The 24,584-nt window shown below is 36.7% G+C and overlaps 1 protein-coding gene across 11 annotated transcripts in view; it reads left to right on the forward strand.

Annotated features, from left to right (window-relative positions):
* Positions 1 to 24,584, forward strand: part of Dmd (dystrophin) — a 2,486,572-nt gene that overhangs the window by 1,954,792 nt on the left and 507,196 nt on the right. For all 11 annotated transcript variants that reach the window (XM_004850043.4, XM_087189971.1, XM_087189973.1 and 8 more), the window contains one exon: positions 10,758 to 10,912. In XM_004850043.4, the coding sequence (XP_004850100.2) occupies positions 10,758 to 10,912 (155 nt within the window). The remainder of the gene's footprint in view (positions 1 to 10,757; positions 10,913 to 24,584) is intronic.

The raw sequence follows: 24,584 nt of genomic DNA on the forward strand, positions 1-24,584 counted from the left end.
ATGTGAAATAGGAAGAAAAGGGGCAAAGGGAAAGGAAGTGGGAGGGCTAGGGGAAAGGATAGAAGGGAATGGGATTAATATGAGAAAATGGAAAAACAGGAACAAAATCTTTGTAAATAGGGAGGACTCGAGCGGTTGAAGGGAGGGCTGGGCAAGGGTAAAAAATAAGAACCAAGAGAGACTATGTAAAGGTGCAAATTTCCAATGATGAATGTCATTATATTGTATACCTAAAATGTACCAATGATTAGAATGAATAATCGATAATGTAAAATAGGAAGAAAAGGTCCAAAGGGGTAGGGGTAGTGGGAGGGGCAGGGGAAAGGAACGAAGGGAAAGGAAAAATGCTGAGAAATGGAAAAAATGGAAATACAGTCTTGGTAAATAGGGAAGAGTGGAGGGGGTGAAGGGAGGGCTAGGAATGGGGAAAAAATAAGAACCAAGATGCATTATGTAAAGGTACAATTCCCAATGAGAAATGTGATTGTGTTGTATACCTACAATGTACCAATAAAAGAATTTTAAAAAGTGCAAAAAAAAGTCTTGAAAAAGCTACTAATAGGAAAACTGAATATACACATGCAAAATTATGAACTTCAACACATTTCAAACCATGCACAAAAATTATCTCAAAAATAGATGATAGGGCCGGGGATTTAGCTCAGTGGTTCCAGCGCCTGCCTTGCAACCACAAGGTCCCAAGTTAGATCCCCAGTACCAAAAAAAAACAACAAAAATAGATTACACAAGAAAATTTAATTAAAAATGAATGAAAGATTTGAATAGACATTTGTCAGAAGATGACATAAGCTTGGCATAATGATACACACCTGTAATCCCAGCACTTGGAAGGCTGAAGCAAGAGGATCTCCATGGGTTCAAGCCCAGCCTGGGCTAAATAGTAAGTTCAAAATTAGCCTGAACTACATAGTGAGATCCTGTCTCAAAAAATAGAAAGAAAAGAAAAAGACATACAAATGGCCAATAGATTCATGAAAAACTGCTCAAAATCATTAATCATTAAGAAAATACAGATTAAAATTACAATGAGGTGTCACCTCATACCTGTAGGCAGGGCTGTTATAAAAAAAGTATTGGCAAGAATATTGAAAAAAGGAACACTGTGCACCATTGGTAGGGATGTTTAGGACAGCCATTATGAACAGCGTAGTTTCTCAAACTACAAATAGAATCACTTTATGATCCAGCAATCCCACTGCTGGGTGTGCATCCAAAAGAATAAAATCAGTATATTGAAAGAATATCTGCACTCATGCTTATCATAGTAATATTCACAATGAAAGGGTCCATCAGTAGATGAATAGATAAATAATGTGTGGTACATATACATAGTGAAATATTATGCATCCTTTACAATGAAAAAAATTCTATCATTTGTGACAACATAGATGACCCTGGAGGACAATATGTAAAGTGAAATAAACCAGATACACAAACCAAATACTACATGATCTCACGTGGATATAGATGTAGAAGCTAAAAAAGTCAAACATACAAAAGTAGAGAGTAGAATGGGGGTGACAGTGGTGGGACAAGGTTTCGTTTAGACAGAATAAATTTTGAAGATTGATTATACACATGATGTCCATTATTAATAATATGTTGTATGTATCAGATTGTTTATTAAGATTTTAAATATTCTCACTCCAAAAAGTAATAAGTATATGAAGCAATGGGTATTTTATTCCACAGTGTATACATAAAATCAAAATAGCACTTTGTGACATATACATTTACATATTTTCAATGAAAAGTAAAAATTTGTATTAAATTTTAAACTTTTGTAAAATAATATATTTTATAATGGCATATAGAACTAAATGCAAGAATTAAAACTTTAAAACTATTAGATGAAAATACTAAAGTACAGTGGGTTAGGCAATGTTTTCTTAGGTATGATGCCAAAAGGAAAAGTGATAAAAAATACATAAATTGAATTTCATCACAATTAAAATTTTGAAAGTGAAAACACAATCCACAGAATGTGAGAAAATATTTGCAATTATTTTTTTGATCAAGAACTTGTATTAAGAGGATATAAAAACTAATAACCACAAAAAGATAAGTGACCCAATTATAAATGGAAAAACAATTTGAATAGAAATTTCTCCCAAGTAGCAGTATAAATGGCCATAAATGCTTGAAAATATGTTTAACATCATTAGGCTTTAAGAAAATACTAATGAAAACCACTATAAGATACCATTTCATACACATCAGGATGACTAAAATTAAAAATTGATGATAAGTGTTGACAAGTGTGTAGAATATTTGGAACCCTCATATATTATTAGTGGAACTTTAAAATGGTGATGACACTTTGTAAAAATGTTATTTCCTAGACATAGTAAATACGGAGTTATCAAATAATATAACCATTTTATATTCTACTCTAAGTGTATATTGAAGAAAAATGAAAAGTCATACACACAAAACCTTTTCACAAATGTCTATGGCAGCATTATTGGCAACAGCCAAAAAGTAGAATCAACTCAGATGTCTACCAGCTAATAAATATAACACAGTACATCCAGCAATGGAATATGATTAATCAATAAACAAGAATGAAACATTGATAAATGCTGTAACATGGATGAAGCTCCAAGACAAGTGGCATACACCAGTCAAAAGACCACATATTGTATGAGTCCACTTAGGTGAAATGTTCAGTAAAGGCTAGAAGGGGAGTGTGGTTGGAGGAAAGTACCTTAATGGTATGGGGTTTCTTTTTTGGTGGGAAGAAAATATTCCAAAATTAGCTTGCACAACTGTATGAATATACTGGAAACCATTAAAGTATATACTTTAAATGAGTGGATTCAGAAATGTATGTTTTATATATATATATATATATATATATATATATATATATATATATATATATCAACAAAGCTGCTTTAAAAATATATTTGCACGTCATTAGGACTATAGATCTTGTTTATTAAAGTTTAGATGTATAATCCCCTGGCATGAAATAGGCACTAGATATTTGAGAACAATAATGTAGTCTACCATCAATGGCTCATGAGATTTGAAAAGTCACTAAGAAAACGCCATTTCTGGGGATATGTCCTCTAGCATTCTCTCTGGAGTCATTTTCACCCAACCATTTCCATATCCTCTCAACTAGCCTTCTCTTCAGTGCCTGGGGTAGCTGGATGATTTGTTAATTACAACACCGCTTAAACCTTTTAATAAAGTCAGCAAATTAGAGAGCCCAGATAAAGAGAATGCTTTCCAAAATGTCATAATGAAATTAAGGTAATGAAGCACTTGGAGGGCTCTCCTCCCTTCTTTTTGTATAAAACTTATTCCAAAGAAGCCGGAAGAGAAATGGGGCCTGAAAGTAAAGAAGGGGAAAAATAAATTGTATGCCATTAGTTTAATTATAAAAATTCATTACATGAAGCCATGTAAGACAGAAAATAATGGAACTCTAATGGGTTGGCCGATAACACATTTACTAGCCTGCTCTCAGCTTGTAGTCATTGTTGAAAGGACAAAAAAAGTAACAACGCTGGTATGTAGTCCACAGAGCTATTGAAAAGATTAATCATTTCCAGTAAGCTGGAAAATGAGGGCCATTTTCTTAAACAGTATCCCCTGTACAGAGTGTTACCTTCTGAAACAGAGTTGTTTGGTAATGTCAAAGGTTTAATAGATAAGTGTTGGAGTTAATGGTCAGAGGCTTTACTTTTGAAATAGCTTCCTTATAGATATTCTAACATTTCTATTATAAATCCATAAAGAGTTTTTATAGGTCATTTTAATTTACACAAAGAAATTGTGTTTCTTTTCTCAGTAAGGATTTATAGAACATTAATTCATACTTAGGGCTAAATTGTTTAGTGATTTTTTTCTACCATCTTTGTTTGGAAACGTGTTACTTTGTTATACACCATAATTTTCCAATCATGCTACAATCATCCAGAAGATCATATTTTATGTTCCCCAGTTGAATTGATCCCTGAATCCAGAGTCTAGAAACCTGAATTTTTGTGATGATTCTTTCACTGACTAGGCCACCTTGAATATTTCACTATTAGAGGTTCTGTACTGTCCTGTGGACAGCTGAGGGGAAAGCATTTGAGAAACTGCATTGGAAAAAGAAAGAACAAAAGATGAAAGTGAAGGCACAGGTAGCAGTCATTTGAGGTCCTAATCCAAGGAAAGGTTTGGAGTTTGTCTTGTGTATATTAGGGACCCACTGAAAGCTTTTATACAGAGAAGCTACAGGGGTTCCATTTGCATTGCAAAAAGACCACTTAAGCAGTTTTATGCAGATGGAAAGGCCAATTGTGAGAGGAGGAAGAGAGCCAATAAAAAGATTACTGCAGAATCCTAGCAAGAGATTATGGAGGCCTAAATTAAAGTAGTAGATTTGGATGTAAGGGAAATTATGATTCCCCTTTTTTGAAGTTATGCTCTCTACCTCTTCCTTCAGTTAAACAGTTTGCAATCAAGTAATAGAAGCCCGAGACAGGGACAGAGTTTTAGGGGACAGGAATATTTTGGGGACAAGCCAAAAAAGAAAAAAATGAACCATGCAAGAAAACAGAGGACACCTAAAGAAAGAGAGCCAAGAAAGGAAAGGACTTAAAAAAAAAAAAAAAAGTAATCAACTGCACCACCTGCACCACTCGCCTCAAATAATTCAAGTAAATCAGAACCTACTCTTTCTACAGGCAGTGTGGCCATTGCTAACTGAATCAGTGATTTTCACAAGAATGCTGCAATATGAAACCTAAAAATGTTAGTGGCATACAATGATAGGCACATATTGCCTTTCCATGGGCTTACAACTGAGGGAGGTGGCTCTTCATGCTTCATGTTGATTGGGGTAACTCTGTTGGACACATCACTCATCCTCCTCTAGGGAATATTTGTTTTATGACGACGTGCAAAAGGACTAACTAGTCCCACTGCATAAACACAAGCCATTGTTTGTGTCATTTCTATTAGCTTCTCATTAGGATTAAGCAAAGCAAGGCATATCATCAAATGTAGTTTTAAGGGCAAGAAAGGAAACTTGGCCTTTTCTAGGAAGAGCTTCAAGTTACCTATACAAAGAGAGGTAAAGAATTGAGGGCAATAATTCAATTTCCTACAGTGACTCCTGTCAAAGTAATTCTGGAATAGTAATAGGAGAAACCTGATTTTGAAGTATTCTAGAGTGGCAAAAATGTAACCAAGTTGAGGCAATAAGTAAATACTTGCCTTCTGAAGCATGTGGCTGTGAAGGGAATGAAAGTGATGAAGTCCAGGTTTTTGTTTTTTAAAGATGAAAGAGAGAGACTCGTATTTGAAGGCTGTGGAGAAGAACACAGAGAGAGAAGTACACGGAGGAGGATCCCAGAATAGATGGGTGTCCAGATGGTGAAACCACCTTCCAATAGCAGAATACTCTAGTCTTCCTCTGAGACTGGAGACAAGCATGCAAGATGTGAAGTCTGATATTTCTTATAATTTGTAATGGATATATTCAGTTACCCATGTGGAATTGTAGGTAGGGTCATTGGCTGTGAGATTCCTCAGTTATTATCAAGGTTTAGTCTAGAAACCAAACTAGATATTCCAAACAAAGAGAATTTAGTATAGAGGACTGGTTCTCTGGGTAATGAAGGAGCTGAAAATTTCAACCGGAGCCAACTCTAAGTTTAACAACCCCAGGAAGCTGCTACCACTTAAAAGGAGACCACAGCCATCTGGGGCTCATTCAAACACTGGGGGGGGGCGGGCTGCAGAGCAGGTGCTGAAACTACTACAGGAGGGATTGTCCAGTGAGAAACCAAGACAGAAAGGAGGTACTGCCCAAATGGAGTGAGGAAGAGAGAAATTCTGTTGTTCTATTCTTTCTCCTGCTCTCTGGAAGTCTTTTGCCAGTGGCTCTCATTGGCTTCACCCAGCAAGAAGCTGGCTAGCAGGAGATTCTGGGTAATTCTGAGTCTTACAAGGGTTAGTCCATCTGTAATACTAAGTATGCTAGGAAATGGGTAGAGAATGGAGCTGAGAGTTTCTAAGCTCTTACTTTTTAGCTCACTGAGCTAAGTCTTTCCATGAATCCCTTAGTGAATAAATGCAAACACTACATCCATGGCAAAGTGACAGAAATCCAATATGCAGAACTTTTTATCTGTAAATATGTTAGAACCCTATTTTATAATTTTCCAAGCAATTGGATTTTGGTTTGGACACCTTACGTGCTCAAGGCATAAGCAGAGTAAGCCCATCCTATTTTGCAGATGACAAAACTGGACTCCCAAGGTTAATGACGTCCTTAAGGTTCAAACTGCAGGACAAGGGACAAATGAGGCCTCCTGGGAAGGTGGCTTTTGTTCCTGATCACTGCCTTTCATGAAGCTCCTCTGAGGCAGTCATTAAAAATTTTTAAATCTAGTTCACCCAGAACAAATGTTTATTTCACTTGTAGGTGAATATCCCAAAACACACTTAATAAGAAAAGTTGCATAATACTCAACCTTAAAAATTTTAATTATAGGTCTATGCATATACTTTTATCTTTTAAATTAAAGGGAAACTTTTAGAGCTGCTGCAATGTCTATAAAACAGCAAACAACTTGATTTGAGTATGGGAATTACATGGTGGAGAATATAGATGTGATTCATTAAAAGTAGTAATAGAGGGGATTTAGCTCAGTGGTTCTGCTGCCTGCCTCACAAGCGCAAGGATCCGAGTTCAATCCCCAGTACAAAAAAAAAGTAATAGCAGTAGTGATGATGATGGCAATGATAATTACAATATTTAATTCTTGGAGATTGCCAAGCACATTTGTATTTTCCTTGTATTTTCTAAGTCAATGGTCATAATCTCCATTTAACAAAGGAGGAAACTGAGGCATAGATAATTAACTTTCCCATTTGTCCTATAACTACTAAATGATTAAACCAAGATTCACATCCAGCAGATTCATTCTACTGCTTAGACTTTTAACTACTCACTCTTTTACTCCTCTTTTCTCTCTTGCACTGTCAATGTACCTAAAAAGAGCTCCTACAAATAAAACAATGAAAGAAGATGAACATTGCAATAGAAAAAAATCTTGAATTTACTTTGGGCTTATCTCATAGTGCAAAAGCATTTTTCTGTCTAAACCCCATACAAATTGCAGTAACCTCAAATTAGGTTTGAATATGAAATATTTCTTGATTGGAGACACGTTTGGGGATTTTAGCATTTTGTATGCTTTATAAAAAACACACACATATACCTACAAAGTCATCATTTTTGTAGGCTAGTGATCACAGTGTCTTAAATTTCATCACACACCATAGTCGCCACACAAACAGTTCCCTGTAGGATACACCATTGTAAATAGTATTCAGCAAGAAAAAGGTGTGTGTGTGTGAAGTCCGTTGTATTTTGAATTTACACTCCTTCCGAGGTCTGGAGTTATCCCAGTAGTAAATTTCACAGTGGTAGGCAAAGCTGTTCAAGGTCATGGCTCCTAATGTGAATGACACTTGGGTAAAACCCAAAGTGGTCAACATATTACCTTTGGAGGCAGGGAAACCAGTCTTTTCTGATGAATGTGGTTAAGAAGGGGGAACAGAGAGCTGTGGTTGGGAACCTTATGTTTAGATAAGGCCCTTAGTGCTGTCAATGTTAGTCAAGATCAGTGAAAGTATTTCTTTTTAATCTTAAATCCTCACAAAACCTGAGTAGTATTCAGTGACCATTAGTATTAAGTCCAGATTTTTTTTCTTTAGGTAAAACGAAAAAATTAGCTTTTGCTGTGAACATAATTTTAGAGATAATTAAATGGCACGAGCATGTATCAAAAAACTCTAGTTTGAGGTTAAGCTTCACCCTTTTACTACCTTTTTACTATAAAGTCTCATTTAACTCTTGCTTTTTTTTTTAGAGATTTTGGAAAATCATAGCATATTTTGCAGCTTATACTTTTAGGCATTTTATGATCAATAGACTTTTTCAGACTCATTGCAACATCCCGCATTTTATTTCGTTTTTGTCAGCTGCTTTCTTGAGGTATAATTGGTAAATGAAAAATATATATTTCATGCACATAATTTCATGAGTTTGAAAGTATACATATAACCATAAAGCCATTCAAAGAGTGTATCCTCTTATATCTACTTTTCATATAGCAACCCACGAATGAAGAGTAGCTTCCAAGATTATATAACTTGCTTAGCTAAAGTAAATGATTTTAATTATATATTCATTAAAAGTTTTATAATCTGTTTATAAGCCTATACATTTATCCTCTGATGTTGGTTCATCACAACTACTTGTTTAACAGTTAAATCTTCCTTAAAAAGGAATTGACTTCAAAAATCGTAACTAGGCATCATTTGCATTTTGGTAATGCTTATGCTATCAATTAGAGAATTGATAGATGATAGATATGCTCAACTTTTAAAATACAAATACCATCTTCCGGAGAATAAGGACCACATGGCTATTTGAATTTTAGCTTGCATTACTCTTATCATTTTAGATTTGGCTTAAGAGAGGAAGGGAAGGAGAGGTAATTTTTGTACCCTAGGAAATTTCTAGAAAAAGCAAGACTTTAGGAGTTGTTTTATCTCAGAAGGTGTGAATCTGAAAGGTAGAAAATAGCCATGATATTTGATAAAAGGAGCATGGAAGCAGAGTCAGGCTTTCTAAAAGGATAAATTTTAATTGCTTTGTAGTAGCATCAGCTATGCTCAGTGTCATTAGAAACTATCTTTTCTGGTTTCATAGCTAATGTTAGTGATGTTCACTTTAGCTTCTTGTAACTGGTAATCTGGGTTTATTTGCTATATGCAGTGAATATTATTTAGTTTGATTATACTATAGAATATTCTTGTTTACTAAGAAATGTCAGATTTCAAGGAAGAGGAGTTCAAACCCAAGAAGTTATATTAATAGTACCAGTGTTTGATTTCTATTATATAACCGTACTAGCACAAAACAAAATGTATTGAAACAAAAGTGATTCCTCTTTTCAGAAACATCAGTTATTTTCAAATTCTCTTCCATTTTTATGTGGATTATATATAGATTCCCCCCAAGCCTCATGGGCTCATAGGTGGGGCTTTGAGGAGATAACTGGATCATAAGTGTGATACTCATCACTGGATTAGTCCACTGATGGGTTTCTCACTGGGTGTGATGTTGGGAGGTGAAGCCTGCTGGAAAGAGGTGGGTCACTGTGAGTGTGGCCTGGAAGGGTATATATCCCTCCTCTTTCATTGATCCTTGGCTGCTTCATCTCTGCCACACCATGAACAATTTCTCCTCTGCCATGCTGCCCTGCCTTGGAACCACCCAACTATGGGCTGAAATCTTTCTTTTAACTTGTAGATGCCAGGTATTTTGTACCAACAAGAAGAAAGTAACAAAGACACCCTTCTTAGTTACAAAATTGTGTTCTGTTTTCACACAAGAAAATTGTGTTCTTTTTGCAATGATTATTGTCCACATTTACTACATATTAGGCTATTGGATTAATGTACTATGGTCTTTTAACATCCCTTCATTAAATATTGAAACTGTTTTGGACTTTTGTCTTTTAATATTTTGGTTAACTAAAGTCTATTCCTATAGTATATTTATCTTTGAATATTTTATTAGGATAAAGCATAGGTAAGATTACTAGGTCAATGGGGGTAAACACATATCTATTGCCAAATTAGTTTTGATAGACATTATTCTCAACAATAGTATAAGAATGTGCTAATTTTATCCCTCTTTCTAACCTTTGACAATTTTTTTTTTTGGTACCAGAGATCGAACTTGAGACCTTGTGCTTCAGAGGCAGACGGCGGCACCACTGAGCCAAATTCCCGGCCATTTATTTGTTAATTTAATTGGTGCCAAATTGTACCCTCATGATTTAATATTTGTTTGACATAAAAGTTAACTTTTTTCTTTTTGTGTAAAATTATTTTATCCTTTCTCTTCTTTAAATTGCCTGTTCTTATTTCTCTCACCATGTATCAGTGGTTTAGCCCACCATACTGAATTTGGTCGAAATACCTTAATTTAATATTATCTAAATGTTTAGAAGCCTCCTACTTAGAGAAGTGTAATAGACCTTTCAAATTGACATGATATAGCTATCATTGGCTGACTTCTTTGAAATATGAAGTGATGAAATGTCTAGTTTGATAAAACTCAATTGTCAAAGACAAAGAAGAAACCATGGGTATTTTGGTTTCACAATAATTTTATATTTTGACTTAGAAGAATATTTTTAAAGTACTGTATTATCCTTCAGAAAACTTTGTAACATTGTCCTTTTGTTGTTCAATATTTTCTATATGCAGGTTTAGTTGAATGCCAGTAGATGGCACTAATTACATAAACAATTCAACAAGATAATGAAGGGAGGAGAAATGCAGGATTATTTTTTTCTGTCCAAATTTTGTTGTATATCACATACTCAACGATTTATGGGAGCTTGTTGTTATAGTTTTCTCTCTCCTATGATAAAAATAATTAAGCTTACTTTATTTCCAATTAATTACTACTAAATTGAAATGCCTGAAACTGGTTATTGCCCAAGATGCTGCATTTAAAACTTTTGTCATGGAAAATGAGTTAGCTTATATTGTCATGTTTGACTAAATCTCATGGTAGTTTAAAAGCAATCTTGTAGACGTGTTCTGACCTGAGAATTCAGAAACTATGAAGCATTTGAACAAACTCCAGCTAGAGATTTCAGAGAAAAACTGACGTTCATTTTCTGTCTCATCCACATCTGTAGCAATTGGCCAAAGACCTCCGCCAGTGGCAGATAAATGTAGATGTGGCAAATGACTTGGCACTGAAACTTCTCCGGGATTATTCTGCAGATGACACCAGAAAGGTACACATGATAACAGAGAACATCAATGCCTCTTGGGGAAACATCCATAAAAGGTAAGAATTACATTGTTTCTAAAACTGTTGTTGACTATAATGAAGGGATAGTGAAACCAGATGGACAGTGTGCAAGTTTGTTTTCCCAATCCTGCTATGCTGGAGATTGGGAGGACCCAAGATGATAAATTCCAACTCAGCTCAGAGTTTTGGCTCAGGCTCCTGTTTTAATGAGGTGGTATCTGAGGCCTAGTAAAATGAAATGATTTACCCATAGTCCCAAAGGTAGTGATAGAACCAAGAGATTAAATAAAAACAAAATACTGATTTCCAGTTAGAAGAGTCATTCAGCAGCATGCTCTGAGAAATAGCTTTCTATCCTAACATGGCACATGCTGCCTCAAACTTAATCTGATAAAAAAGTCACTGAGCTTTGTGGTGCACTTATAGCTGTCCATGGTTCCACTATTATATCTCACTCTACACACCCAATGGGAACATCCATGTAGGTAATATGACCCATAGCTTTATTTCCCATTCTATATCTATGGAAATTAATAGTCCTTAGAGAGACTGTCTCCTTAAATCATGTTTTATCTTCTTCAGTTCTTTTAACACTTGTACTTATTCCAATTATAAATGCATGAGTTACATAACTGTTTCATGTTTGTCTTAAAAATTGGTCTGAACTCCATGAGGGCAGAGACTGTCTTTCTTCTTTGACACGCATCCATATCCTAAACCAAGTAAAATAATAGGAAGCTAGTATATATTTGCTGAATAACAGTATAGAATTACATTGTGCATGCTGTACTAAGGGTCATTAGGCCTTTGAGTTCTGTGAAAAAAAAAAAAAAAACAAGCAAAAATAGTCCCTGTCAATGATGAGAAAGACCACTGTGAAAGGTGAATTTCAGATGATATGAATCAGTGAAAAACTCAGGTAGGTGGCCTTCATTAATAGGAAAAAGCCACCACTGAGGAAATGAAAAGATTTTTAAAGTAAAAGCAGGAAACCTTAGGAGTAATGTACTATTAATATATGGAAATTAAGGAACCAAGTAAATCTCAAAGCAGAGCTAGTGATTGAAAAGTGCAAACTCCTGTGAAGTGTGCCTTCACTTGGTGACCCTAGGGAGCACCTCTAGTCCTGAGTACCAGATACTGGGCGTGCAGATGACCATGGAACAGAGAACTCAACCTGAAGTTGAGTGGTTATATTTGGGGCCCTCTCAAAAGGATCTTACTGGAGAAAGGGAAACTTCAGTAGGGGATAGGTATTTATGGGAAAATCTCATTTCCTCCCAGTGGCAAGATTTGGCCATTCTTCTCCAAATCAGATCTAGTATCTGTTCAGTTGAATAGGAGCAGACGATTAGACTTGGGAAGAATTATCCACATGAAATCAGTTGGTATTGGGGAGTTCATCATTACATCTCAGTGGGAAATACCTGCTTTGCAAACAGAAGCCTCTTTAGGTAAAAGCAAATTAAGATTAGAGATTAATTTGGTGAGTTTAGGGAATGTAAACTAAGAATGGACATGGTACAGAACTAGAGCTTCAAGGGATTGGTCTATTCCGATGACACTACTCTCTTTGGAAAACCCCTCTCCCCACATCTCATACTCCTTGATGTCTTAAGCAACTCTCTTAGTTATTTTGATCACTTTATTAAAGTCTTTAGATTCTTCAGGGGAAGGACATTCAGTTTATGTTTTTTAAGTTCCATCTCTAAAAACCATCAGCAAATGAAAGTATATAATTACTTTCACAATGGGTACAGTGAACTGGAATTTTAGAAACCAGCTTGCAATTTTGGCTTGTCCATATAGAATCTCAATTCTCCAAGAGCCTTTTGACTCATGCCTAGAAAGTTCTTCCTTATTTCCTTGCCACTTTACATATACTCTTTGTAAAAATTAATCAACTTGTGTATTTTCATTCTGTGAATGACCATCTATTTGTATTTCCAACTGAGTTATGTTCTTTTGCATGTAAGACCTGTATGTCCAACTCCTATTTTTCTATTTTAATTTCGCACAGGATCTTCAAATTGAGTACATCCAAAGCTGAACTCATCTTTGCCCTCTTCCAATCTTTCTCTCCAAATACAACCAACTTCTCTTTCTGTAGCCCCTATCCAGTAAACGTTACAACAAGTTGATCTACTTGGAAAACTAAAAGTCACACTTAACTCTTCCTTCTGCAACACCCATAGCTAAGCTACAATAAAGCTATTCACTGCCTAAATAACGCTCAAATCTAGCCTCTTCAATCCATTCCTGCTCCTCTAATGTCTTGTGTGAACGACAACATTATTCACCTAACTGGCTTCTCTTCTTCTAGTCTTCCTACTTTCTACTCATTCTCCTTATAGAATTCAGAATGATCTTTCAGAACCAGCCTTTGAAGTCATTAGTACCTTATCCATTGTTTTAAAAAAGCATTCCCAGGTCGGGGATTTAGCTCAGGGGTTCCACCACCTGCCTTGCAAGCGCAGGGTCCTGAGTTCAATCCCTGGTACCAAAAAAAAAAAAAAAAAAAGCATTCCATACTCCTTTAAATGGCTTTAAGGTCTTGTGTGATTTGGCCTTTTCTTACAACTCTAGCCTAATTTCCCATTCCTCCTGGATCATTCCCTTCCTTCCCTCACACACAATTAAGAAACAGTGAGCTATTTTCATTTCATCTTAATTACATTCTATACTCTCTACCCCTTGCTGACATGATATATATCATTCTGTCTTCTTTGCCTGCCTAAGTTCTATTAATTATCCAAATCTCAGTTTAATTCCTCCAGAAAGCTGTCTCTACCAATCTTACAACTTCGTGCCCCCTGGGCCCCCTCTTGTATGAGTTACTTTTCTGTTGCTGGGGCAAAATACCTGACATATACCATTTAAAGGACAAAAGGTTTATTTTGGCCCACAGTTTCAGAGCTTTGAGTCCATGGTTAGCTGGCTCCAAGGCAAAAACATCATGGAAGAAGGGCATGGCAGAAGAAAGCTGCTTAGCTTACAGCGTCCAAGAAGCACAGTACAGAGAAGAACTCCAGAGAAGGAGCCAGGAACCAGATATAGCCCATATGACCCACCCAGACACACCCAGAAGTGTCCTTTAGTAATCTCTCAGGCATCTCTCAGACCCATCAAACTGACAGTCAGGAATTTATGAGGAAGAAGAGATGGAGGGAGAGAAAGGGAGAAGAGAGAAAGGAGATGGAGAAAATTATGAAAATAGAGCTTTTGCAGATGGGAAAGGAGGGAGGAGAAGGGGAGGGGATGAAAAACAAAGAGAGAAAGAATTATGATATATTATATATATGTACCAACTCCCTACAATAATTGTAATCATTATATACTGCAAACATGTGCTAATAATCAATTGATTTAAAAAGGATAGCTACACCTATTATAGTATTTTTCTCACTACACTATGCCTAAGTGTTTGCTGGTTATTTTTGCCAATTAAAAGAGAAGGTCTGCCACAAAAGGCATGGAAAGACAAACTGGTATGCTGTAGATGGACTGCATTAAGTCTCCTGAAGAAATAACCGTTCAAATCATTGACTGACAGAGTAGGATTATAGTAACAATGGATTATTAAGGCTTGATGTTTGCTCAGGTCAGTGAGAGATCATAAAGACAGTGGGATTCTTTACTGGATAATGATAATTTTAGGTGTTAGAAATCCACCCTCTATGTCTGCTATATATATCCCTTGTACAGATTAAACCATGTTCTGCTTTGACTACAGCCTCTCTTATTTTACACTTTTATCGACCATATTCTAGATACATAAAGAACAAGGAAACTCTGTGTGATCTTTTACATTTTGACCTATTTCTCTAATATCTTGCCTAGGTGAAACAGTAGTAAAATCATCATTATCTATATTCACATTGGCCTATAGGGTAGCCACCAGAAGCAAGGGGCTATTTAAGTTTAAAGGTGACTAAGAAAATTTAAAGTTCAGTTTCTGTCTCACTAGCCACCTTTTAAATGGTTGACAACCACATGTAACTAATGGCTTTTCTACTGAATAGGATAAAGTCCAATATTTCCGTCATTGAAGAAAGTTTTATTGACAGTCCTACTCCAGATCATCTGTAATGGCTTTCATCTAAGCAGTTTAGGGTACACTTATAATACTTACATATGTTACTACTTCAAAAAGTGACTGCCATATTTTATAGACGAGTATTTTCTTTACAACGTGGGTTCATATTATTGCATTTCTTTGTTTCTACCTTATTTCTGCCATTTATCCATTTTTGAGTATTGATGCTTAAACTCTGAAATAGTGCAATTATGGCAAAATGATACTTCCACTTTTGTGTTAATTGTATGAACTCATTTTAAAAAGACAAGGTTGATAATATTTGTTTTATAGAGAAAAAGTATCTCATGTCTTTGAAAAATTGGTGTGGAAAACACTGATTGGATCATTTCTCATGGTTCAGGTTAAACACTATTTTACTACTGAACACTAATATATAGCCTGCACTGAAACTGCAAGTGATATGGTTAAATCTATGAAAGTATTTGCATAGTTGGAAACCTATTTAAGGCAATAAAACCTTCAATTCAGTTTTTAAATGTTGAATATTAAATAAGGTAAATGCAACGTGGAATGACTTTACTTTGATGTCATACACTAGCAGGTTGTAGTTTTAATACATAAATAAAAACAAGAGTAAGCTAATGTTTACTTTAATACTTTAGATCAGAACATAGGTGTCCTATGAAAGAAATGTTTTGTTTTCCTGATCACATTCTACATAGCATCCATAAAGCCAAAAATATGAGCCTTTGCAAGTTCATTTCTTTCTCTTCAATCTCTGTGAATAGATATGAATTTGTGAAGATGATATTAGATGTGATATTACAAATTATTGTGAGAGGCCTCTAAGATTAGATTTCAAGGACTGCCATCTGGCTGATGACTTTATGATGACACTGTCATGAGATTTCATTTCCTTATTTCTATTCCAGGATCACACTTTAAAGAAGAAATGAGCATTAACTCTAAATTAACCGTCTGGATCTATATGAGGGCTTCTACAACTTTCAACATGCCAGGTGTAAGCTCATGAAATAGAGGGCTGGTCCTAGCAGGAGAGGTTTCGACATAGCTGCAAGCTCCTTAGGTTAGCTCCCAGATACCAGAAAAAATCCCTATGGGTTCTAAAAGAGATTTAACATGTACATGTGCATATGTATACACGCATATGCATATATGTGTATGTGAATGTAATGCATGCAAACACGTTATTCCTTCAAATAATATCTCAGTATCCCTTTGCCCTTCCTAATAGTGAATTTCGGATTTTAGTGATCATGACTAATAGCTGATGATTTGAAAAAATGTTCACCTCTGTTCTCTATGTCTGGGAACCTTGAAGACACTTGTAAGCTACTCTTTGCTTTTCTGTTTGTAGGTTATTTCTCTTCCATCTTTGTTTTAAAGAAACAAGAAAAGGAAAAAATGAGCCCTATATGAAGCAAAGAGCTATACTAGCTCCACATTGATTCTCTATTTACTTTATTTACTCTTCTTCCTTTGGGAACGTCAATTTCTTCTTTCTTCTTACTCCTTACTTCTCTCCTTCATCCACCCAACATACTCCAGTCTCTATCCTTTTTTTGTTGTTGTCTCCTTTTAGTACCAGGGACGAAACTTGGGACGTTGCACTTACAAGGCAAGCACGGTGCTGTTGAGCTAAAGCTAAATCCCTGGCCCTATAAAGCATTTTTTTTTCTTTTGATACCAGGAATCAAACTCAGGACCTCGCCTTTGCCAGGCAGGCACTGTGCCACTAAACTAAATCCCTGGCCCCTAGTCTACCTCGTCCTAAATTAACTTTCCTAAAACATCCTATTTTCTGTCCAGTTTTTAAGCAATAATTGACTTTGCTGATTCCTATCCTTCAGGTCCTAGTTGTACTTTCACCCACTCCAATTTTGCTTCTCCAGCACCAACACTTTGAAAACAAGGACCTTATAAGATCATCAATGAATGTGTAGCATCTGATTGCACTATTTTATTGATCCATCTACTTGACTCCATTTACCATCAGTCCCGTTGATCAACTGTACTATCCTCTTGCCCTGAAAATAAGACCTAGCCAGAAAATAATCAGCCTTGAAAACTAGGGATCAAAAATGCCAGCCCCTAGACAGGGATGTAGCTCAGTGCCGTTGCACCTGCCTGGCAAGCACAAGGTATGGAGTTCAATCCCCTGTAACAGAAAAAAAATGCCTGCCCCAATCAGCCTATCCTTGCCTTACCTGGCTTCCAGAGTAGCCACCAAGCAAGAGAATAGTGATGGCAGGTAAAGCAAAGATCGGCTTTTTGGGGCTGGCATTTCTGATTCCTAATTTTCAAGGCTGATTATTTTCCAGCTATGTCTTATTTATAGGGAGACAAGGGTAGTCGAAACTTTCCGTTCCTTGGTTTTCAGGACAATATTATCATGCAACTCTCTTATTTCTCTAATCTTGTAATAAATATGAAGTGTTTAGCAAAGTGCCAGGAACATAGTAGGAGCTTGGTAAATATCACCTGTTATCAACATTGCAAGAATTAATTCACTCACTGAATAAATATTTGAGGGTAGGTATGCGCTAGGTAGGCTTGGTTCTTAGTACTAGGTAAACAGTAATGAACATCCCTACCTTCATAAAGGTTATATTCTGAGAAGATGATAAGAGACAGTGACAAACACATTAAATATATTATGTGTCACATAGAACAGAGAGAAGGAAGGGTGTTGACTTTTGTGTGTGTGTGTGTGTGTTTGAAGAGAAGTGCTGGAAGAGAGAATTTTGAATACACACACCATAAAGAAAGGATAAGTTGAAGGTGATGGATATGGTATTAACCTTGATCCAATCATTACTAATGTAAATATGAATCAGAGCATCACTCTCTACCTTATAAATTTATATAATTATGATGTATCAATCAAAAATCAAATTTTTAAAAATAAATAATTGTGGCAAGTAAAATCTTCCTGAAGGGAAGACATTTAACTGAAATCTAAAAGACCTGAGGATGTGAGCATATGGATAGTTAGAAGAAAAGCAGTCCAGCAAGGTCCTAATAAGTGGAAATCCCCTGAGGGAAGAATATACTTGGCATGTTGGAGTAAGCTTAAAGCCGTGGTGGCAGGCAAGGATCAAGTAAACAGAAGTGGACTAGTTAATGAATCCAGAGAGATCATAAGAATCTGATTATACTGGGCCTTTTAGGCCCCTCTAGGGACTTTAGTTCTTATGCTAAGTTAGAAAAGAGTCACTGAAAAGTTTCAAGCAGAGGAGTGACATGTCTTGATTTATCTAGCTCCTCTGTTACAATTGACTACAAAGAAGTAGAGAGACCATTAGAAGACTGTAGTGATAAAACAGTCAACAGATAGGTGATTGTGGCTTAGATCAGAATGGGAAATGTGACTGTGGTGAGAAGCAGCTGGGTTCCATTATAGTTTGAGAGCTGAGCAGGAAAAGTTTTAAAAATGGATTGGATTTGGGTGTGAGATAAAGAGAGGAGACAAGCAACATTCCAGAGGTTTTAGTGTTGGCATCTGGAAGATGAGATACCCATTTACTAAGATGGTAAACTCCCCAAGAGCAAGATACATTGGGAGGAAAATACAAATACATGAAATGTGGAAATTCCTATTGTGAATCCAGGTGGTAGTATGGAGTACATGGCTGAATGTACAAATCTTAAATTCTGGAGAATGCCTTAACATACAAATTTGGGACATGTAACAATAATCAGGGTAGTTTCCTTTTCCTCTATACAGCCTTAAATGTCTATTGTTTATTCACTTTCCTCTTTCTCTCTGCACATTTCAAGAAACTTTGTCTATTAGCTTCAACTGCCATTAAGTCTTTATCTTATACATATTGTTTTCCTGATCTTCAGAACTGTCTTTTCAATCATCTACCATATATTCTACCTACATACCATACAGCCTCCAAAATATCTAGAGTAGAGTGCATAGTCTGCCTCTAAAATGATGCTACATTTCTTGTGTTTCAGTGTGTTTAATTGTCTAATTTAACACTAAACCTGGAAATCTAAGAATTGCCTTTTCCCTTTCTTGTTCCAAACCTGCTGATGCATGGGTAAAATTCGCTTCCAAATTCTGTTAATTCTACTTCAAAATTTGCTCTAAACCCTTCCTTTTCCTGTTGTCCCCTGATCCTGAAACCTTTTTCTTTTCCCTAAGAAATTGTGACTTTCTTTTCTTAGAGCTCCCAGACATCTACGAGTCATTATTTTGACTTTCACACTGACCCTAGAGTTCTGTTCCTTAAAAATAAATCTTCTTGCTTACCTTTGCTACTAGAACTTTTTTTTACCCTCCTGAGGCTTGATGGATGATATTTAAATATGTGATATAGTCCCAAAAGCATACTCTGATTTTTATGACTATAAAAGTAAATAAGTAAAACTTTTTTTTTCCCCCTAGGGAGAAAAAGCAAATGGCATCATAAATTTTTGCTTGTCTTTTTGTTTATTTAGGAGAGGATCAGGCATGTGGACTTCATAAAAACCCATATACTTTATTCACAAATATTATTCTCAAAATATTTTTCAAAATCAAATTCGAGAACCACCTGGGGACCATTTATGATTATCAGCAGACTGTTGTATTATTTTATAGCCACACATTTTTTGCTCAGTAGTTGTACTCAATATCTCCTTATGAATTGAATACGACAATCAGATATTAGGCACTAAATGGCTTTGGATTATTTCCAAAAATTTAAGAGATGAAAGTTTGCAGCTGTTAAAGCTATGCTAATGGAACCTGAGTTTAAAATATAACCACTTATTAATTTGGAGACTGCTTATAATATATTTGTAGCATATTTTATTAATAAATATTAAAGCTCCAAATGACCCAAAAGTGATCAATTTAATGTAGCTTATTTTTAATCCCTCATATGAAGAATATACTTTTTAGTCCACCTTACGTACTAAAAGGTTTTGGTATGTTTAAAAATCCAATCCATTAGCACACTTTAGGCACACTTCTTCTGGCAGTACTAGGCAATTTCTTTTGGCTATTCAGAAGATAGTTGTATGTTACAAGGCACTTCTACTTTTAATACTTCTGAAACCCAGTCTTCCCAACTGATTACAAAGCGTAAAGAATCCTCACCATCCTAGAACAAGATCCTATAATACCTGTTATGTGAAACCTTGAGGCTCTGGCCAGGGAGTGTCATGATCCATACCAATCTAAAACGTTCATAGTGCTAACTGCCTGCTCCATTTTCTTTCATCGCCTTTAAAGTAATTAGAATGTTTCTAGCTTGCAGGGATTGCACACAAAGGGAGACATTTGGAACCATGTCATTGGTGATTTACTGGTGTGGAAAATTACCTCGTGATGTAGCCAAGTAACCATTTTCATTCTAACCTAATCCCATAATTCTGAATTGGATTCTACCGGCACACCAAAATATTTGCTTTAAAATGGCCCTGCATGTGATTTACCTATGAAAAAGAAACCTCTACAATTAAAACTTCTAAGTGTTCCTAATGGAGACTTATAGGACACCAACAGACTTTTCTTCATTGATAAATTTAATGTTATGTTGCCTAAAATTAAAACAAATGAGAGAAGTTTCCTCTACTTGGTTTAATGGAACCATTAATGCTAGCAACAACATCCATTATATTACTTTTTAATTATGTTTATAATTTTCATTTTCTTTGCATCTGCATCATTCTCATGAAAACTTTTAAGGAATATTCACTATAGAATTAAATTAGCTAGTGTTTATTTTTAAAAGCTGAGTTATTTTGATAAATGAATATATTCATCATATGACTTAATTTGTATCTGTGTAATTCCAATAGTCTTCCAGTTTGAGAATTTCATGGCTTTATTCAAAGCATAATAGGGATTTGTTTTCTTTCTATAAACCATTAATTCAAGTGCTATGCTGAAAATATGCAGGATATATAAGTGTTATGGAGTTTTGTGAAATTTCATCTTTCCAGTTGCACCCCAGCCTCACTCACAAAAAATTGAAGTGATTTAAGGAGTCCTAGATGATGGTCAAGAACAGATATTTTTTGCCTGCCCCTTTCACCAGTCAGGAAAACTGATGCAAATCCTGACTCACTGAAGCCAAGAGCCTAGCTCAGGTTCTCTGACTTGTACAGCGCATTTTCATATTCTTGATGCCAGCAGGACTAAACTCCTAGCAACCACTACCTACTTCACAACCCAGGGTTGGCAGCCCCATGTCTACAGCTCTGTAAAGCACTTTGTATTTCTGTGACATTTCTGAACCGTAGTGCCACTTACCTTGCTTCTGAGCCCAAGTTTTGCAGTTTGGGTTTTATATTATATCTCCTATTGGTCACCATTTCGAAGTTTCTTCTATATCATGAAATAGCGCTGCCCTGCTGCCCTGCCTTGGAGCAAGCAGACTACAGACTGAAATCTCTACAAACTCTGGCCAATGTTTTGTAACCAGGGCACCAGTTCTTCAGCCAGTTGGTAACTTTAGAAGTTTGATTGGGTAGAAACAGCCCTTTTGGATTCCATTACTTCTTCCTTGAACCAAATATGATACTAATGAAAAGAAAAAAATGATTCCTAGCAATTAGAAAACTGATTACTCTGTGAGATCAGCGTTTCCTGGTGCTTTCTCAGATCCTGCTTCTGTCTGAGCTAGCTCGCGGGATGATAAAGAGATCACATGGAGCAGAGTGGAATAAGTGAATCCAATCTGGAATAATTTCTGAGCTACCCCACCTCTTGAAGACTTTGGAGATGGGAAGACCCAGGTATAAATCTCATACATGGATAGCATGATTTCGATCATGGTTACCTACTTACTTGAAATCTCAATTTTCCTATTTTGATGATGGCAAGAATAAAACTTATTCCTAGAATTGTTATTAGGATCAAATGAGAGAAAATACGTTAAAGGAGATAGATCAATATTTCCCCAAGTCCTGTGCACGCCCTACCGAGGTCCTGAGTCCCACAGAACACGCCGAATCAGCCCGCTGCAGACAGGCAGGTCTGCCCACGCCCTACCGAGGTCCTGAGTCACGCGGAAGGCACCGAATCACCCCGCTGCAGACAGGCAGCCACCTGGTTCCACACTACATAGACGCAGAGGACACCAGACCACCAGACCAAGGTACTGAGTCCCACTGTTCCTGGCCCAGAGGTAGGGGCTTCTGAGCCGTCGTCCCACTGCTCCTGGATCACAGGAAGGGGCTTCCCGGTCACCATCACTCTGGCTGCTCCCAGCCCAGAGGAAAGGGCTTTGGGGCCACCTTCTGTCCCGCTGCTCCTGGCCCAGAGGAAGGGGCTTCCGGGCCACCATCCCTCCCACCGCTCCCGGCCCAGAGGGAGGGGCTTCGGAGCCACCATCCCACTGCTCCTGGTCCAGAGGAAGGGGCTTCCCAGCCACCATCCGGCTGCTCCCAGCCCACAGGAAAGGGCTTTTGGGTCACCATCCCTACCGCTGCTCCCGGCCCCTGTCCCAAATCACCCAGCTCAGAGGAGGTAATCTGTGCAGGCGCTAACAGCCCCCTGCCCCAGGCGAAATGAGAAAACACATAAATAAGTCTCAAAACCAGACTTCCAGATCACCTACAGCAACCCCAAAGGGAAATGAGATGGAACACTCTGATACTCAACCACCTGGACCCACTGAACTGGCAACAAAAGGGGATCTGGAAAAAATGAAATCAGAAATAATTTCTCAGATAACAGGAGAAATTGTGCCCCTAGTGCAAGACATGATTAATAAATCTAGAGAGGAGCTCAGGAACATGATGGAATCCCAAAATAAGAAACAAATAGAATCCATAAAACAGATGCAAATAGATGTCCAGGAGATGAAAAACTCCATTGAAAGTCTACACAGCAGAATGAGCCAATGTGAGGACAGAATTTCAGATATAGAAGATAAGATTGCAATTAGTGACCAGGAAAAGAAAAATTGCTTCAAAATTATAAGGGAACATGAGAAATCAATCCAGCAGCTGCTAGATGATGCAAAGAAGAATAACATAAGACTGATTGGGCTCAGTGAAGAAACAGGAGAGAGTGGAGATGACATAAAAAAAATCTCTTCACAGAAATAATGGCAGAAAACTTCCCAAGCAGGGGAAAACAGCTTGACATACAGATAAGTGAGGCATATAGGACTCCAAATAGCCTTGATCAAAAAAAATCTACACATAGGCATATAATGGTTAAGATTCCAGAAACTCAACAGAAGAACAAAGTTCTCCAAGCAGTCAGAGAAAAGAAACAAATCACATACAAAGGAAAGCCCCTCACAATCACAGCAGACTTCTCAACACAAACCATCAAGGCAAGAAGAGCTTGGAGTGACATATTCCAAGACCTAAAAGAAAACAGCCTCCAACCCAGATTGATGGACCCTGCAAAACTATCTTTCAAAATGGATGGAGAAATAAGATACTTTCATGACAAAGAGCACCTTAGGAACTTCGTGAATACCAAACCAGCACTCCAAAGAATTTTACACAATATCCTAGGAACAGACATTGAGGATCACAACCCCAGGAAGCAAAGCAGAATGAACCCATCTGGCATGACAAGAAATTAAATGGAAAGGGGGAGAACCCAACAAAAAGAAAAAGTCATGGCAATGACAAGTCAATACATTTCAGTTATAACCATCAATGTTAATGGTCTCAATTCACCAATCAAAAGAAATAGACTGGCAGAATGGGTCAAGAAGCAAAATCCAACAATATGCTGCATACAAGAAACACACTTAATTCAAAAGGAAACTCATAGACTGAAAGTTAGAGGGTGGAAAACAATACTCCATGTGACAGGAACCTTCCAAAAAGCAGGAGTACCTATCCTCTTGGGAGATCAAGTAGATTTCAAACCAACACTGATTAAGAGAGACGAAGAAGGACACTACATCCTTGTAAAGGGAACAATCCAAGAGGAAGAGATGACAATCATAAATATCTATGCACCAAACACTAGTGCACCCAACTATATAAAACAAATACTAACGGACATGAAAAGTCATATATGCACTAATACAATTGTAGTGGGGGACCTCAACACCCCACTGTCACAAATAGATAGATCAACTAGATTAAAAATGAGTAATGAAATACTAGAACTCAATCGAACTCTTGAACAAATGAACTTAACAGATGTTTACAGAGTCTTCCACCCCACAAAATCAGAATAAACATTCTTCTCAGCTGCACATGGGTCATTCTCCAAAATAGATCAGATACACATAGAACATGTTTAGGTAAGTGCAAAGGAATTGAAGTTATCCCCTGTATATTATCAGACCATAGTGCGATGAAATTGGAGATCCATAGCAAAAGAAACTCAAAAAATTTCATAAACACATGGAAATTGAACAACACACTTCTGAATAACCAATGGGTCACCGAGGAAATTAAAGAAGAAATCAGACAGTTCCTTCAATTAAATGACAATGACAGTACAACATATCAGAATCTATGGGACACAATGAAAGCAGTCTTATGAGGGAAATTCATAGCAGTGAATATGCATATTAGGAAAACAGAATGAGCCCAACTAAACAACCTGATGCTGAACCTCAAGCTTCTAGAAAAAGAAGAGCAGAGCAAACCCTAAGCTCATACAAGGGAGGAAATTATAAAGATCAGAGGAGAAATCAATGCAATGGAGACTAAGAGAAGGATAAA

Source organism: Heterocephalus glaber, unplaced genomic scaffold (genome assembly GCF_053883595.1).
Source record: "Heterocephalus glaber isolate CG9 unplaced genomic scaffold, H.glaber_assembly_v1.0 deba00001547, whole genome shotgun sequence".
Taxonomy (NCBI): Eukaryota; Metazoa; Chordata; class Mammalia; order Rodentia; family Bathyergidae; genus Heterocephalus; species Heterocephalus glaber.